Source organism: Podarcis tiliguerta, assembly GCF_965153285.1.
Source record: "Podarcis tiliguerta genome assembly, chromosome: 14".
Lineage (NCBI taxonomy): Eukaryota > Metazoa > Chordata > Lepidosauria > Squamata > Lacertidae > Podarcis > Podarcis tiliguerta.
Window position 1 is genome coordinate 4,917,401 of NC_139547.1, and position 18,889 is coordinate 4,936,289.

At 44.0% G+C, this 18,889-nt stretch overlaps 1 protein-coding gene across 7 annotated transcripts in view; it reads right to left on the reverse strand.

Annotated features, from left to right (window-relative positions):
* Window positions 1-18,889, reverse strand: part of FAM81A (family with sequence similarity 81 member A) — a 47,495-nt gene that overhangs the window by 22,213 nt on the left and 6,393 nt on the right. For 5 of the 7 annotated variants that reach the window (XM_083413149.1, XM_083413151.1, XM_083413153.1 and 2 more), the window contains 3 exons: window positions 8,154-8,223; window positions 5,750-6,023; window positions 3,740-3,858 (listed from right to left, as the gene is read on the reverse strand). In XM_083413149.1, the coding sequence (XP_083269275.1) occupies window positions 3,740-3,858; window positions 5,750-6,023; window positions 8,154-8,223 (463 nt within the window). Of the gene's footprint in view, window positions 1-3,739; window positions 3,859-5,749; window positions 6,024-8,153; window positions 8,224-8,558; window positions 8,691-18,889 lie in introns of those variants that run through there. The other 2 variants (XM_083413152.1, XM_083413154.1) reach the window with 2 other exon arrangements.

Genomic DNA, 18,889 nt, shown 5'->3' on the forward strand with positions numbered 1-18,889 from the left:
CCTCTCACGGGCATTGCAAGGTGTGCTGTGCTGTTATTGGGACATTGGATGTTTTGAGGGTCTTGAGTTCCCAGTGAATGCTCTGCAACTGGTCCCACCTGCAAAGGATCCTGGACTATGCTCCTCAGGTCTTACACTGCCATTATTCGGAGCAACAAAACATCCTGAGAGTGGTCACGTGGCTAGCCTTTGCTCATGTTCACACAACACTGCAAGCCATAAACCGTGCCCATTTGATTTCCTCCTGGCTTGTGCTGAGAGCAAACAAATCATTATCCCTGGCTTGGTCTTACATCCCAGCCTTGACAGTGTACTCTGAGGAAGCTCTGCCGAGACTCCTCAACCATTTTGCCCAAGCCTGCATGGAGTTTGGCCTTATGCCCCGCAAGCTCAGTGTCGCTTTGCAAGACTTGCAAAAACGATGCAGGGTGCCGCAAGTAGGTGTGCACCCTGGCCCCTGCAAGCTCAGTGCTGCTTTTGTGAGCGGCATTGGGCTTGCAGGAGCCAGGGTGCAACAGCTCACAATGGGGCAGGGCGCTGTGATGTGCCCCCCAAAGTGCACCCAGGGTGACGGCCCCCTCAGCCCCTCCCCACACTATGCCACTGAGCACTCCACACAAATCAGCATTGGTTACCACATTCTTTAGGTGGTAGATGATTTTTTCTACTTAAGCTCCTCCATAACTAGCAGCCTCTCAACTGACACTGAGCAGGACAAGTGTATTGGCAATGCAGTTGTGGCACTGACTCAGCTCTCCAAAAGAGTATGTGAGAATGTGAAGCTAACAACCAGTACCAAGATGAAGATCTACCAGGTTTGTGTGTTGAACACGCTGCTTTATGGAAGTGAGTTGTGGGTAACTTACAACACTCAGGAGTGATGCCTAAACACTTTCCACATGTGCTGCATCAGGAAGATTTTGGGCGTCAAATGTCAGGACAGAGTCTCAAACAAAGATGTGCTCTCTCAAGTCCACATTCCCAGCATGTTCACACTCCTGTCTCAGCAACATCTACACTGACTTGGTCATGTCCACAACTTGAAGATGGCAGGACCCCCAAGGATGTGCTCTATGGGGAGCTGGCTTCAAGTACCAGGCCCATTGGCAGACCAATTTTGCATTACAAAGATGTCTGCAAATGTGACATGAAGGCTGGCAACATTAATCATGCCATGTGGGAATCCCCTGCAGATAACCGCAGCACCTGGAGATAATCAGTCTGATTGTGTATCCACAGCAGTGACCAAAGGAGGAATGACTTCTGGGAGGAGCAAAGAAAGAAAAAATATCACCATGCACCTACATCAGCACAAATGGATGCCTTCGACTGCCCCAGCAGCAACAAAACATGTCACTCTCATATTGGTCTCTACAGCCACAGCAGGTGCTGTAACTCTCCAATGGTTTGACTTCAACCCCAAAGGCACACTCTTCCATTGTCTCCCGAGACAGGCAGATGCCAACAACACCACTGACTTACATTATAAATGAGCAGCAGCAACAACTGAGTCACAGGGAAACACAGAAAAAGCAAGAGTAGAATGGAAGGAGAAATCATAGCTAGATGTTTCAGATCCCTCAGCAAAAAGAAATAGACTGGTGGTGGATCATAGGTTGAATGGAGTCCACCAAGACTCTCTATCAAACTCCCAGGACTTTCTCCAGGCCACAATCCACATCAACCCTGCTTCACACTCTGCTTAATTGCCCTTGCCAAGCTAGACTACGTCTTTACATTTTAATAATGCCTCTTGTGCCCTGGATGGAGGATGGAGATGGGGGGGGGCACTAAGTCCCTGAAAGAGCTGTTTCCAGTCAGAGTAGACCAGCCTCCCCCTAACATCTGGTGCCCTACAAATGTTGCTGGGCTCTTAATGCCACCAGTCCCAGCCAGCATGGCCACTGGTCAGGGATGATGGGGGTATCTGGAGCATGCCAGGTCAGAGAAGGCTGGAGTAAGCAATTCTGGGGTAGACTGACATGTGGTCTGGCTTAGTCTGTGAATGCAACTTCATGTATGTTACCATGGGTCTCATTAGGGACCACTGGGGCTGAAAAATGGTCTGCCAAGGAGCTATGATTCCTCCCCATAGGAGTTCCCAGGCTCAGTCCCTGGAATCTCCAGGCAGAAGGTTCAAGTAGCAGGTGAATGGAGGAGGCAATGCAGGGCTGGATGGACAAATAGCCCACCTTGTTGTAAGACGTTTCTGCATTCTCAAGAATGCATGTGTATGCATATAATGTGCATGCCAAGGAGTAATTTAATTGGTGATTGAATACAGTCAAAATTATAGGAATAAACATGGAATGGATGTATCTGCCAATTTTGGTTCCCCCTCATTGTTCCAGTCTCAAATTTGGTTTAATGCACCTAGGCCATCATTTGCAATTAAAAAAGACAGTCCTCCCAAACAGTTGTCAGTATTTTAGTCACTAACGTTTTCATCTAGGATGCAATTTTGCCTAACACACACATTTTTGCAAGCAATTTTCCTTAATAGAATGCATGTTTTGTGTTGTTTTCACAAATATATGTGTTTTCTGCACACTTTCCCCTAGCATGTTCAGAGATGTGCCTTGCTTTGTGTATTGATTTCAGTCAGGGCAATTTTAGAAGGTTCACATAGAAAGTTTTGCAACCATAATCAAATCTCTCTCTCTGCCCCATCTTTGTTATAAAGAGATCTGAAAGTGGCCTTGAGCAAGGCAGTGGAGAGCCAGTGAATAGCTCAGACCCCCCAGGTGGGTGTGTTTTTGGTTCACAACCGTGTTTTCACAGAATCTTGTACAAAGAAGGATCATCTGCCATGCTGCAAGATACCCCAAGTTCTACCTCCAAAGGGCAGCAGCCTGCTTTTTCTGACTCACAACAATACACATCCTTGATCACTGGTACAATTACACCTACAATTTTTCAAAGAATATGATGACACCTATAAGGAAGAAAACAATAACTAGCTTTCAGAAACACCTGACAGTTCAATGTGCAGAAGCAGTATGCTTCAGTATGCTATTTTTGCTTTCCTTGTGTGGGAGAGCGAGTGATCAACAAATTGTCATGGACAGGGAATTTTGCCGATTGCTCCCTTCAGTCAACTGGTCTTCAGCTGCTGAGCTGTGACCCAAAGGCAGTCATTCCCCATCAGTATTGCCACCATTTTCTCATTGTCCTCTTTAAAGTGGGGAAGGCAAAAAGATAGTGGAGAGAAAACGAGAAACAGACCTCCACTAAAGACTTTGCCTGAGTCATTGTTTTGAAAATGCTGGTCTTTTTCTGTGAAGAACTGAATGTTTTAGGCTGGGATGAAGCCTTTGCAAAACACCCTGTTGATTACTATGGGTGTTGTGCGTGACTGGAGAGGAACCATAACACAAGTGTGTAGAATCTGCAGCAGCCTTCCCCAATCTGGGGACCTCCAGATATTTTGGACTATAACTCCCATCAGCACCACTCAGCACAGCTGTATGATGTGAGAGCTGATGGGAGTTGTAGTCCAAAAGGTTTGGAGGTCCTCAGGCTGGGTAAGGCTGATCTACATATTATATTCAGTCCCAAAGCATACAAAGCTTTGCAGAAGCAGCTGCTTCTCTGGTTTGCTTCAGTGCCAGGGAATGTTGTTCACTCTCTTACTTGCTGTGGTTGCGAGTATGGCTGATTCTGCCTGCCCACCTCCCCCCAAAACCCCAGAAATCTGCTTTAGCTGCTAGAGAAATAACAACAACAAAGAAAAAATTACCTTGTAACCCGACCTCTGAGATCTCCCAGACCAGATAACTGACGCATCTCAAGGCTCTTCAGTGTCGAATTCGTTCCGTAACTGAGGTTATCCCTGACACGGATCTGTTCTTGTAGAGCCTATAATTGCAGAGGAGTGAAATGGGTGACTCCCCTCTTAAGTGTGTGGTGCAGAGAGGCTGATGGAGTGCGTCAGCTCTCAAGAGTCCTTCACACATGCTCCAGTTGCCCTGGGGTTTGACCTCAGGACCCATAATTCCCATGCACATTCATGCATCTCCCCAAATCTCTTATCATAGACCATGCTGGCTGGGGCTGATGGGAACTGTAGTCCAAAAACTACTGAAGGGCACCAGGGTTAGATGGAAGGCATGGAGAATGGATCTATCACTGGCAGTTTTGTTCACATTCAGAGGCACTCTGCTGCTACATACCAACTGCAAGGGGAGGGTGCTCCCTTCATGTTGAGCTTGTGGGCTACTCAGAGGTATCTGGTTGGCCACTGTGGCAAGGAAGATGCTGGATGAGAGAGGCATTTAGTATGCCTAAGCAGGACTCTTAGTATGTGCTGACTGTGTATACATATTGTTGACACATGGAGAAAGACACGCATGATCAATCCCATCAACCTGGCTTGTAAAAGAACCACACAATCAACCCCACCAATGTGATTGCATTATTTGCCCATATACCACAGCCAGTTGGGGTTGCTTCACCGACAAGTGGTGTGTGTATGGGGGGGGGGTGTCCTTTGTGGGTGAAAAACTAGAAGGTGGTAATTATGCAGCTCAGATATTTTGATTAATTAAAAACAAGTAGACTGCAGTGTACCTTAGTGGGGATGGTAATTATCCCAGACTAATTAACACTGTGTGTAAATGTGTGATCTTATGTGTGTGGTATTCGTGTGCTCTCAAATAGAACTGTAAAGAATTTGTCCCAATTCTTCCTGTAAATAAGCCTGCACCAAAGCCTAAGGGCAGGTACATGAAACAATTGCATGTTTCTTCCCTGTTTATGTCCTAAGTACATAGCAGGAGCCCCCCTGGATCAGACCAATGGCCCATCTAATCCAGCATCCTGATCTCACAGAGGCCAAGCATATGCCCATTATGGGATGCCCACAAGCAGGTCCCAAGTGAACAGCAGTGCTCTCCCCACCTCTGCATCAGTCTCTGCTTTCCGTAGGTTCTTTGGCAGCAGCGAACTGTCTACTTGTACACTATAAAGCACCAGGCACGTGGATGGCACTATACAAGCAATAAATAATTTATTTCCAACATTTGTTTTCTCTTGATTAAAAGGGAACCATGAAGAAGGGCTGCAGATTCTTAGGTTTGAACCACCTGTGTGGTGTAACTGTTAGTGTTGGATAATGACCTGTAAGGCCTGGGTTCAAATTTCCATGTAGCTCACAGGGTGACAATGAGCTAATCACTATCCTTCAGTCTCACAGGGCTGTTGTGAGGATAAAAATGGGGAGGGGAGAACCATCTATGCCATGTAGAGCTCCTTGGGGGAAAAGGTGGCATATAAACATAATAAATTTTAAAAATAGAAAGAAACCACGCACCTTCAGAAATTTTAAAATGTGAAGACTGGGTACACCATAAAGGTAAAGGTAAAGGTACCCCTGCCCATACGGGCCAGTCTTGACAGACTCTAGGGTTGTGCGCTCATCTCACTCTGGAGGCCGGGAGCCAGCGCTGTCCGAAGACACTTCCCGGTCACGTGGCCAGCGTGACAAGCTGCATCTGGCGAGCCAGCGCAGCACACGGAACGCCGTTTACCTTCCCGCTAGTAAGCGGTCCCTATTTATCTACTTGCACCCAGAGGTGCTTTCGAACTGCTAGGTTGGCAGGCGCTGGGACCGAGCAATGGGAGCGCACCCCGCCGCGGGGATTCGAACCGCCGACCTTTCGATCGGCAAGTCCTAGGCGCTGAGGCTTTTACCCACAGCACCACCCAGGTCCCTTTGGGTACACCATAACACCAGAGAATTACCACTGACCTCAATGTCCCGGTTCAGTTGCCTGACGATGGCTGTGATGTTGCGGATGTGCTCCTCCAAGAGCTGCCTGGCCAGCCGGTCCCCTCCGCCTTTGTTCTGCATCCTATGCAGCGTGCAAACAATGTCTTCCTTGATGCGAAAAGCGTGTTCCACAAGGGCGGCTGTCGTCTTCTCATGGCTGAGAATCCTGTCTTCTAGCTGGTCCACGAGTCTCGCTGACCCAAGAGGAATGGCCGTCAGAGCTTGGCTGTGGAGGGGGATGTTCCGGATTCGTCTAAAAGAAGGAAGTGATGGAGATCCTTGGTTTTATGGAGCAAGTGCTCATCTAACATGCCGCTTATTTCTACAATATCTTACCCTCCCCCTCCTCCAAGGAGGTCAATAAAGCACCTTCTGCCCTTTCATTGTCACAATGACACCATGAGGCAGGTCAGCCTGAGAGACAGTGACTGGCCCAGGGTCACCCAGTGAACACAGAGTGAGTGAGGATTTGAACCTGGCTCTTGCCATACTTAGTGCAGCACTCTAACCATTACACTACACTGCTCAAGTCATTATAATTAACTGTTTATTGTGCACCAGAATCAGCCAGGATGTGCATTGGTCTGTGTATTGTGCAGCATTGTTGTGAGCCATGAGAGGAGCAGGATTATGCTCCCAAGACCAGAAGGGATGCACACCCCAAGCATCAGTGCTTGTTCCTCTTCTGTCTCCATGTGTGCCGGCCAGTTGTAAGAACCTAGGAAGAGCCTCCTGGGTCTGGCAGAAAGTGGCCCATGTAGTCCAGGACCCTGTTCTCACAGAGACCAACCAGATGCCTCTGGAAAAGTCACAATCAGGACCTGAGCACAGGAGCACCCATGGTTTCCAGCAATTGGATTCAGAAGCATAAATGCCTCTGACGATGGAGGCAGAGCAGAACCATGATGGCTAGTAGCCATTAATAGCTTTCTCTGACATGAATTTGTCTAATCCTCTATTATACACATCTACCCACTGTTTCCTACCCACTTACTCTGCAGCCAAATACAGTGGTGCCCCGCAAGACGAATGCCTCGCAAGACGAAAAACCCGCTAGACGAAAGGGTTTTCCGTTTTGGAGGTGCTTCGCAGGACGAATTTGCTATGGGCTTGCTTCGCAAGACGAAAATGCCTTGCAATTCCTGGGGTTTTTTTTTCCTCCCCCCCTTTTTCCCAAGCCCCTAAACTGCTTAACAGCTGTTCGCTAAGCCGCTTAACAGCTGATCTAAGCCGCTTATCAGCTGATCTAAGCCGCTAATAGCCTTTTAGCAGCTAATCCGCTAATCCCTTAAGCCTTTAATAGCCGCTAATAGCTGCTAAACTGCTAATAGCGCTAATCCGCTAATGGGCTTGCTTCGCAAGACGAAAAAAACCACAAGACGAAGAGACTCCCGGAATGGATTCTTTTCGTCTTGCGAGGCACCACTGTACATCATTGGCCTAGTCCTCCTTTGAATACAGCTCTGTGCTCAGATCTTGGTCTGCTACTGATTCCACTGCCAGATGGGCATTGGTGCTTTCGTGGCTCTTAGGAAGTGTCCTGCCAAATCAGAGGCAAGATTAGGGCTGGGCGATATCTGGTTTTCAACATCGTGATACATCACCAACTAAACATTGTGATACATCACGATGTCTGAAATAAGGATGGAGCTATGTAGAGGCATTGGCTGGCAGCACGGTTTCCCCCACATTGTGATTCCTGCATAACACACACATCATGATTTGCAATGTATTGCCAGGTCAAAAATTATGAAACCGATATCACGATATGGACTTCAAACCCGTTTTGGATGATATATCACTATATCGCCCAGCCCTAACCAAGATCCATTGAACCAGCATCCTCCTTTCCACATCAGCCAATCAGATGTTATCAGGAAGAAGCCTACAAGGAGAGCTGGAAGGCAAGAGGTCCCCTCTCATGGCTGCTCCTTAGCAATGGACAAAAGTCTTTGGGTCCCAACAGGCAAATCCTCTTTTGGCCCCTCTCACACTCAGCTGAGCTAAACCTGAAAATGCACCATAGTGGGGAAACATGAACCCTGTGTGTTTCCTGATATGGACTGAACCTGGGATGTTCTGCAAGCAAAGCACCTGTCCTTTTGCCCCTGAGATTTGTCCTGGCCCTGTAAGAGCTCCATGGAAGGATGGGCATAGAGTAAATGGGCCTTCCTCACCAAATGTTGTTTGACCTCCAACTCCCCTCATTCCCAGCAAATACATTCAATGGTTGGCAGTGATGCAAGCTGGAGTCCAGCAACATATGGAGGGGGCTACCGGGTCCGGGAAGCCTTCAATAAATAAATATTTCAAATCACACACACACACCCCACACACCCTCTGCCATCCCATCAAAGCAGTTCCCTCACATGCCTCAGGATACCTTTCAGTTGGGCCGAGTGTGGAGAATATCGGGCTTCGCTGTGCCATCCTCTCTTTCCAAGAATTTATGCCTGTTGGGGAAACAGCAACACAATACGACTGAAGCAGTTAAATTATTCATCTGTTTATAGCTGGCACGGAACAGCCACTTCATGCCAGCAATGCCACTGTTGGAGGGCACTTTTGGAATCTGCACAGCCAAGACAGCACAAAGCTTCCCCATGGAGAAGGCAGTGGCTTGTGGAGGCTCCCAGGGTTATCTGCAACGTGGGCTGGGCAAAAGCAAAACACATGGGAGTAACACACGGGCCAAGACCCCTGGCATTGCACCAAAGAGCCTTAGGCCTACACTATCAGGAGCACACGAGGATGCTGTTCCTGTATTGAACATGCAGGTAAAGCTTACCTGTGTGCAGAGGTCCAAAAGAGGATGTGCTAGACCCTGGCACTCTGATGGAATACAGGAAGGCCTGCTAATATTGAGTAAGGAGCGGGCCCATGTCCTGATGGGCAGCCCTGGTTCTCTAGGATTTTGGGGTAGGGTATCTCCCAGGCCTAGCTGGAGGTGCTGCTAGGGACTGAAATGAGGAGCTTCCGCCTGCAAAGAAATATGCTCCCCCTGAGCAACAGCCCATTTACTGGGAAATAGATTGAGCTAGGACTATAACATGGCCAGTCCACTTCCAGAGTCTCAGCCAGAGCAATTGCAGAATCATTGCAGGACCTCCTAGTTTGGGCTGGCATCCCAGGGCAGAGAGTCTGAGAGATCCAGAGGGTGGCAACACACAAAGGGGCCTTTTCTGCAGTGGCTCCCCGCCTGTGGAATGTTCTCCCCAGGGAGGTTCACCTGGAGCCTTCATTATACACCTTTAAGCGCCAGGCAAAAATGTTCCTCTTTAACCAGGCTTTTGGTTGATTTGATTGACATATTATGCCCTTTTAAAACGTGTTGGGTGGTGGTGGTGATTGTTTTTTAATTATTTGATTATGCATTTTGTGGTTTTATATTCTGATGTTATCCTGTGACCTGCAGGTATAGGGCAGTATATAAATTCAGTAAATAAAACAAGAAAAAACATACTGGGGAATGTCTTGTGCAGCTATCCTTGCAGTGTTTGCCTCTATTTATTTATTTTTAATCTATATGCTTTAGAGCTGTCACCAGATGAAATAAATCTTAGTAAATTGCTTGTATGAGTTTGATTCATCGATTGGTTACAATAAACACAATTATTTTGGAGGCAAGACACACGTTTCCTTTGTTTTTTGAGGATGCTGAGAGGCCTTGAAAGGAAGGGAGAAGATGGTGGTGGCAGAGATGGGCTCAGCCAGGCCCGCGGCAGAGGAGACACCTCACCTTCCCCCTCCGCCACCACTAATTTCCCCTTCCTCTGTGCCTCTGGGACCACCTTCACACCACACATTTAAAGTGCTATAAAACCATTGAAACAGTCATGGCTTCCCTCAAAGAATTCTGGGAGCTGTAGTCTGTTAAGAGTGCTGAGAGTTGTTCAGAGACCCCTATTCCGCCCACAGAGCTACAATTTTCAGAGTGGCTTAACTGTCAATCTCTCTTCACAGTGAACTCTAGAACTGGAACTCTGTAAGGGAAATATGGGCCTCCTCACAACTCTTAGAACGCTTAACAAACTACAGCTCCCAGAATTCTTGAGGTGAAGCCATGTTGATTCAAAGTAGTAATCGTTGTGCTTTAAAAGTATGGTGTGAATTTGGTCAGAGTTGAGGGGACCAGTAGCAGGGGAGGGGAGGAAGAGAACAGCTCCAGTACTGCTCTGCAGTGCTGTGTGATTAAGAAGTTTAAAATAATATATACATTTTAAACGTCCCATCCCATAGGCTGATGCCAAGCCTTTTGAAAGTGACTTCTGGCCCTTTTCTATCTCTTTGGCTTTTGATTTGATTTTGCACCCCTTTCCCAAGCCCGTGTTCCTTTCTTGCCTGCTGCTCAGAAGCTACTGCTCAGATACCTTCCTGGAAAATGTCCAGATCTTACTCTCCCTCTGATCGACCATTCCAGCCTACTTTCTTTCTGCCTCTCAGCCAACTTTCATGAGACTGTAGAGAAGGAAAGCAAGAAAGAGAAATAAATGGGAGGGGATCTGATGGAGCAACAGAAGGAGGGAGAACCCTCTGCAAGTGACCAGCGTGGACCCCTAGAGACAGACTCCTGGCTGTCCCCCAGCAGCCTGCTGGGTGGGGAAGAGAGGGAGGAAAAGGGAGGTAGCTCAAACCACTTTTTGTCCTGGCCCTATCTACCACCTAAACAGAATGCTGCAGCGAGGCTCCTCACGGGGTCTCTGCCATGGGAGCATATTCACCCAGTGCTTTTCCAGCTGCACTGGCTCCCGGTGGAGTACAGGATCAGATTTAAGGTGCTGCTTTTGACCTTTAAAGCCCTTCGCGGCCTAGGACCCTCGTACCTACGGGACCGCCTCTCCTGGTATGCCCCACGGAGAGCCTCAAGGTCCATAAATAACAACACCCTAGTGGTCTCAGGCCCTAAGGAAGTTAGATTGGCTTCAACCAGAGCCAGGGCCTTTTCAACACTGGCCCCGGCCTGGTGGAACGCTCTGCCTCATGAGACCAGGGCCCTGCAGGATCTGATTTCTTTCCGCAGGGCCTGTAAGACAGAGTTGTTCCACCTGGCCTTTGGCTTGGAGCCAATTTGATTCCCTCCCTCCCTCTCTTTCTTTTTTCTTTTCCTTCTCCTCCTGCGATGAGGCTACATTTTAATATTTTAATGTTCCATTATTTTAACGTTGTATTTTACTTTTGTTTTTAAGTTGTAATCATTCATCTTGTTTTTATTATTGCTTGTAAGCCGCTCTGAGCCCAGCCTTGGCTGGGGAGGGCGGGGTATAAATAAAAAATTATTATTATTATTATTATTATTATTATTATTAAACACCTCACATTGTTCCCCTGTATCTGTTTTAGATTGCAGGCCTCTTGAGGACAGGGAACTTTCACACCCATTCATTGTAAAGCACCCAGACGGCACTATGCAAATCATCATAATTATAACAAAGGCTCATTTCATTCCAGCATAATAACCTGCGATATAAAATTAAACCAGACTCTTGTCCTCACCGCTTTGCTTTCTGAATGGAATTCACAAAGATTAGATAGTCACCAAGGCCTGCTATCAAAAAAGAAAAGAAAAGCCGGACTGGAGTCCCACTTGCCACCTCAGAGGCCATTTGCTCTGAGGCTGATCTCACATGCTCTGCAAACACTGGAACACCCACTGAAACCTGGCAGGATGTGCCATCAGGAGGACTGCTTGGGGATTACTGATTAAACATGATGCAATATGGTGCGCAGATGGAAAGGGAACAGAGGGGTTATTTCGATGGAAGTGTCAGCTTTGCAGAGAAAAAAAACCCACAAGGGATATCCTGCAAAACATCACAAGATACTGCTTGTCTATTAACCAAGGCCATGTTTCCCAAGCACTGCATGGATAAGAGAGACTTGCTCAAAATAATACCACCTCTCTTGCAGAGAGCTTTTGAAAATAGGGCTGCTCCCATGTCTGTAGGAACACCATATACATTAGATGAAATTGCCTGTTGCCTGTCAGCCCCCATCCCACAAGCTGTTGACTAAGATTCTGGGGATGCCATGGAATTCTCCAGATGCTTAGGGGAGAGGTATCAACAACAGACTGCCAACAGGCAGTGCTGCTTATGAGAGATAAGTGAGAGGTCCTTTTCTAGACAGGAGAAAAAGATAGCTAGCCTATTGAACTTGGAGGGGTTTGACTTAAGATATGGTTGGCATGCGTACTTATGGTATGACAAAGTTAAAGTACATAGAGCATGGGTAGGTAAACTAAGGCCCAGGGGCCGGATCCAGCCCAATCGCCTTCTAAATCCAGCCCGTGGACGGTCCGGGGATCAGCGTGTTTTTACACGAGTAGGATATGTCCTTTTATTTAAAATGCATCTCTGGGTTTTTTTGTGGGGCATAGGAATTCATTCATTCCCCCCCCCCCCAAAAAAAATATAGTCCGGCCCCCAACAAGGTCTGAGGGACAGTGGACTGGCCCCCTGCTGAAAAAGTTTGCTGACCCCTGACATAGAGGGTTCCTAAATCATATAGTAAGGAGGAGTTTATACAGTTTGGATAAGGTATAAGGACCTTTTAGAAAGGAAAACGCCATGATGGTTATCACCTGTGGAATTATATATATTTTATTTCCCTGGCTAACAAAATAGCCTCACAAAAGAAGAATCTGGCCTTGACACCTGGCCAATCAAGGAAAGGCTTTATCCAAGAGGGAGAACCAAAGATGGACCTTGTGGAGGTAATGATGGAAATGCGGAAAGATCTTCAAAGCCACACCAAAGTGGTAGGTGAATTATCAACAAAAATAAAGGCTCTTGCAAGTAAAACAAGTAATTTGGAGAAAACTGCAAACTCTTCAATATGCAGTCCAAATAAATAAAGAGGAAAATAAAGAAATAAGGAAGGAACAGGAAAAGATGCTAGAGGAAGTTGTGGCAGCCAGAGCAACTCAGGAATTAACGGAGGATAATTTGGTGTTAATTGAATTAAGGCAAAAAGCGATGCTTTTGAGATTCAGATCTATTCCTCAGCAATCAGATGTAGCTTCCAAGACAACAATGCCCATTTACACCACAAAGAACTCATAACCCACCTACTCTCAGCAGCCAGAAGCATCATAGCCAGACACTGGAGAGACCTGTCAGGAGTAAGCATGGACCCATGGACCAGGAGTAAGCATGGACCCATGGACCAGGAGTAAGCATGGACCAATGGTACCAAACAGTATGGGAAACAGCCCTACTAGAAAAATTAACTAATAAACTGAAACTGGGGACAAACAGAAGAAGACGCCTTCACCCCGGTATGGCTCCCCTTTATCACATACACAGCCCAACAGGACAATGACAATAATCCACCAACAGCATACAAATCAATATGGCTAACCTGATCCAAAACACCCACCCACCTCACTCACACACGTAAACAAAGATCACCACAGCCAATCACAAGCAAACAATCACACCCTAGGCCAACCCCAACCTCTCTCACCACCAAAGGAACACAAGTGAACAACACAAACAACGCTGACCCCAAACTCTACATACATTAAACATAATAGAAACACCGCCACCCGACCCCACCCCCTTCCATCTTCCCTCTCTCCACCCCCCCTTTCTTTTTTCTTTTTTTCCCTTTTCTTCTCCCCCTAATGCCTCAACAAATGAAATGGATTTGTAAAAATGTTACATGGAAAAAACAACAACGAGGCATTACACTTACTTCTGTAAAACAAGAATAAAATATCAGGATAAAAAAAAAAAGCAATCAGATGTAGCAATAAGGGATAAAATAACCGAAGCACTTGTGTCTTTGCTTGAGATGCAACAACAGGACGTGGATACAGCTATTGAGTGTGCGTTCAGGGTTAAATTTCCATATGCTAAGAAGAAAATCTTTCCAGGGACTGTCTGGTCCTTTTTAATTCTAGAAGTATCAAAGACAGAGTGCTCCAGACATATTATGAGAAAGGTATTGAAATAGATGATGAAGGATTATAATTTGAAAAGACATTCCAGTAAAACTGCTGAAAAGAGAGAGGATTACAATTTTTTGACAGAAGCCCTTAAAAAGATAAAATTCCGCTTCAGACGGGAATGACCTGAAGGGATTTCCTATACTTATGAAGGTAAAAAATAGAGGTGTGTAGCACCAGTGAAAGTACATGCCTTTGTAATGCCTTTGTGGTGAGATTTTGGAATGAGCATGGAGAATAAGAAGAAGAAGAGAAGGAAGAAGAAGAGGATAAACAGTAAAGAGGGAAGGGGGTAGAAGGAAAACCGGAACTGTCAATATATATATATATATATATATATATATATATATATATATATATATATGATAAATAAGATATACCGTAATTTTCGCTCTATAACACGCACATTTTTTCTCCTAAAAAGTAAGGGGAAATGTCTGTGTGTGTTATTGAGCGAATGTGTGGTCCCTGGAGCCGAATGGCCTGAGTGCAGGGGCAAAAATCAGGCAAAAATCAGATCACGCGTCACTGAGGAGGGAAGGCTGCAGAAGCAAGGCTGCTGCTTTCCTGCATTCTGCCTCAGAGTCTTACTGCCCACCCGCTTCTGTTTTTGGTTGCTGTGTTTGCTCAAAAGCAACAAAGAGCAGGGAAATCCCCTGCCCTCCTGGCAAGCAGAAGGGAAAGGAAAGGATCGCGTCCTTCCTTCTAATTCCTTCCTAGTCACACTGCGTGCAGGCTCCAGCCCACCCAGCTCAGGTTCTGTTGGCTAGGAGCGCAGCCGACAGCCACCACCTCCTCCTCTCCGTGCTCCGGTGCTGCTGCGTCCAGCATTCTAGGGACTCGCAGGCAGCTGGACAACATGCAGGTGGGTGGGTGGGGGGGAGAGAGAGAGGGCTGGCTTGGGTGGGTGGGGGGAAACTTTTGCCTTCCTTTCCTCCTCCCGCTAAACCTCTCTCCTGCATTGTTAGCCAGCTGCTTCTCCGCACACCCCTCTCGTGCTCCTTGTCCCTTCTGTGTTTTTCCTTCCCTCCAAACTTAAATGTGGTTACAAAGCACGGATCCACATGGATCCTCAGGAACTTTGCATTGGGTCACCCCAAATTCACCACCAGATCACATTACATGTCCATGGTTACAGCCTGCACCAAAAAAATCATGCACCCACTTTTGCCTGGGGCTGCAATGGTGCAAAAATGTGGTTACAAAGCACGGATCCACAATATTTTTTTTTTCTTCTTTGGGGTATTTTATTTTTTATTTTTTCTTCTTTATTCTTTTTATTTTATCTTTTTTTGATACTTAATGTCTTTTTTTTCTTCCTTTTTGTTTTTTGTGGATATGTTTTGCTTTGGTGTTATGTTGTTGGAAAATCTTAATAAATATTATTAAAAAAAAAAAAAACAAAGCACGGATCCACATGGATCCTCAGATTTTTGCATTGGATCACCCCAAATTCACCATCAGATCACATAGCATGCCTATGGCTACAGCCTGCACCAAAAAAATCACGCACCCACTGTTGCCTGGGGCTGCAATGGTGCAAAAATGTGGTTACAAAGCATGGATCCACATGGATCCTCAGGATTTTTGCATTGGGCTACCCCAAACTCACCGTCAAATCACATGTCTGTGGATACAGCATGAAGCACAAAAATGATACATCCACTGTTTCATTCAGAATTTTTTTTCTTGTTTTCCTCCTCTAAAAACTATGTGCATGTTATGGTCAGGTGCGTGTTATAGAGCGAAAAATACGGTAATAGAATATGGATCTTATATTTATTTCATAGAATGTAAATGGACTAAATAGTGAAATGAAAATGAATAAAATAGTGCATATATTGTCAAAGTAGAAATTAGATATCATTTGCTTGCAGGACAGTCATATAAAAAGACAACATAGAAAATACTAATAAATAAATATTTATAAATAAATAACAAATAAAGGTCTGGGGCAAGAGTTTATCTCTTCTGATAAAACCGAAAAGGGAGGGGTAATTATGTGTGTTAACCCCAAATTAGATCCTAAATTCATCTTTAAAGGTGAGGAAGGCAGAATGATGGTTATTGAAGTGAGACTAGATGGAGAACCAATTACTGTAGTCGGAATTTATGCCCCCAATGAACTGATTAAAAAACAAACAAACTGGAAGAGAAATTGTTTGATTTATGTGATAGTAAAATAATAATGATGAGTGATTTTAATTGTGTCATTTCCCTTGACCTAGATAGAACGGTACGGAAAACAGATTCAAAATAAGGGAAATTGCCAAATGCCTTTTTTGATATGGTGTCCAATTTTGACTTAACTGACCTATGGCGACTTAAGCATCCATTAGAACACAAATTTACTTTTTTCTCAAATGCAAACAATTCTTCAAGCAGAATACACCTTTTATTGGCTTTGAAAGAGTTAACAACTAGGGTAAAAAAGGTAGAAATTCAAGCTAAGATATTATCCAATCACAATGGCATCTTTTTGACAATAACAGGAGGGAAATGTTCTTCATTTAGGTGGAAGGTAAATGATGTGGTATTGCAAAATGAACAAATTATGAGTAAGGGGCAACACTCCCTTACAAGAATTTTTTTTACCTCAATCTAAATAAAGAAACAGATTTAATTGTAGTATGGGATGCCAGTAAGGCAGTGGTGAGAGGTTTCCTAATTCAACAAAATACTTTTCAAAAAAAGAGAAAGGGGAAAAAAGAAGCAGGACATATTAGATGCCTTATTGAATAAGGAGAAGTTAATTGCAAAACCAAAGGATAAAGATGTGCGTCAAGCAATTAAAATACTGCAAGCACAATTTTCACTGTTAGTTAATCAAGAAACTGAGATGAAAATTAAATTAATGAAACAGAATTTTTTTGAATTTGCTAACAAACCACGTAAATTGTTAGCATGGCAACTCAAAAAAGAAAGAAAAAATAGCACAATAAATAATATTGTAGATGAGGATAAGCATTTGACTAGCTGAAAAGAGATAAGGAAAGCATTTGAAAAATATTATATTTCATTATATTGTTGTGAGAAAGAGGACTTTAAGAAAATGGACTCTTATTTAAGTGACTGTAACATAACCAGAGTATCTAAGGAAAACTGGCAAATTTTGAATGCACCCAAATCAATATCGGAATTGCAAATGGCAATAAACTGAATAAATATGGGAAAAGCACCGGGGCCAGATGGACTTACAGCCATTTTTTAATTAAAAGTTTCAGGATATACTTATACAGTGGTACCTTGGGTTAAGAACTTAATTCGTTCTGGAGGTCTGTTCTTAACCTGAAACTGTTCTTAACCTGAGGTAACACTTTAGCTAGTGGGGCCTCCCACTGCCGCTGTGCCGCTGCCACACAATTTCTGTTCTCATTCTGAAGCAAAGTTCTTAACCCAAGGAACTATTTCTGGGTTAGCGGAGTCTGTAACCTGAAGCGTCTAACCCAAGGTACCGCTGTAGAACCACTTAAGGACACCTTGAAGGGAATTTTGGTGACAGGAGTAGTTCCAGCTTCATGGAAATATGCATCGTTACTTTGATCCACAAATAAGACACTGACCTAACAAAAACTAAAAATTACAGACCTATTTCATTATTGAATTGTGACTACAAACAATTTGCTACAATATTGGCTAATAGATTGAAACGGACATTGACTGAGTCAGTCCACAGAGACCAGGCTGGGTTTTTAGCAGGCCAACAAATGAAAGAAATGTAATTAATTTAATAGCGTACGTGGAAGTAAGAAATTAAAAACAGGCTGCGTTAATCTTCCTAGATGCAGATAAAGCTTTTGACAACATTTCATGGTCATTTATGATTAAGGTTTTAGAGAAAATGGAAATAGGTAATTCTTTCCTAGGAGGAATTAAAACAATCTATATGAACAATCTGCAAATATAGTAATAAATTATATTATTTCAGACAAATGCCAAATAGAAAAAGGAACGAGACAAGGCTGTCCCTGTTTGTTATGACATTAGAAATACTGCTTCAGAATATAACGAGAAAAGGGGAAATTAAAGGTTTTGAGGTGGGACGTAGAGTCTATAAATTAAGGGCATTTGCTGATGACGTGGTGTTGACACTAGAACAACCTTTGGAGAGCGTTCTCTAAGCATTAGAATAAATTTAAAGGTTTGGAGAAGTGGTGGGTTTCAAAATAAACTCAAATAAAACCAAAATGTTGGTTAAAACATGGATGAGCAGTCAAAAGATTTTTTAGAAAGGATGTCTGGTTTAAAAATAGGCAAAAAAAATTAAGTATTTAGGAATTTGGCTGACAGTAAGAAAGCTCAACCTATTTGAAAATAATTATATTAAATTGTGGAAAGAGGTTAAGAAAGAGTTGGAGATATGGGGGAGAATGAAATTCTCCCTGTTAGATAGAATTTCAGCCATTAAAATGAATATACTCCCTAGGACGCTGATTTTATTCCAATCAATCCTGATTGTAAATCATTCAAGCTGCTTCAAAGAATGGGAAAAAGATGTCTCTAAATTTATCTGGCAAGGGGAGAAGCCAAGAATAAAATATTTTGTATCCTGACAGATACAAAATAAAGAGGAGGCTTTGCCCTGCCAGATTTGCAATTGTATTATGAGGGAGGTTGTTTGTATAGGTTAAAAGAATGGATTGTATTGGACAATGCAAACATCTTAAATTTAGAGGGTCATGATTTAAAATTTAGCTAACATGTATGTCTTTGGTATGGGAAGGCTAAAACCTATGAGTTTAATGAACCACATTCTTAGGAAGAATCTATATAGAGACTGGGGAAAATATATAAATATGCTGGAAAGAAAAACACCTTTATGGCTATCTCACATCAAAGCAATTACAATTAATAGAGTTAATATGGATACACAATGGGCATCTTATAAGGAACTGCTGGATTTTACCGGGGGGGGGGGGGAGTGGTACCCAAACTGAAATCAATGGAAAACTTAAGGAGCCAAGTTATAGATTGGTTGCAATATCACCAAATACACAACATGTTTAAATTAGATAGAAAGAATGGATTTATGGACTAAAGTTCACAATTCAAAAAAGAATACTTACAAAATGATAAACTTCTGTCTAAAATGTATTTTTTTTTAATTAGAATGGGAAACAAAAGACGAGCTTGTTAAAGTTTCAGTGACACACTGGGCAATAGATATAGGT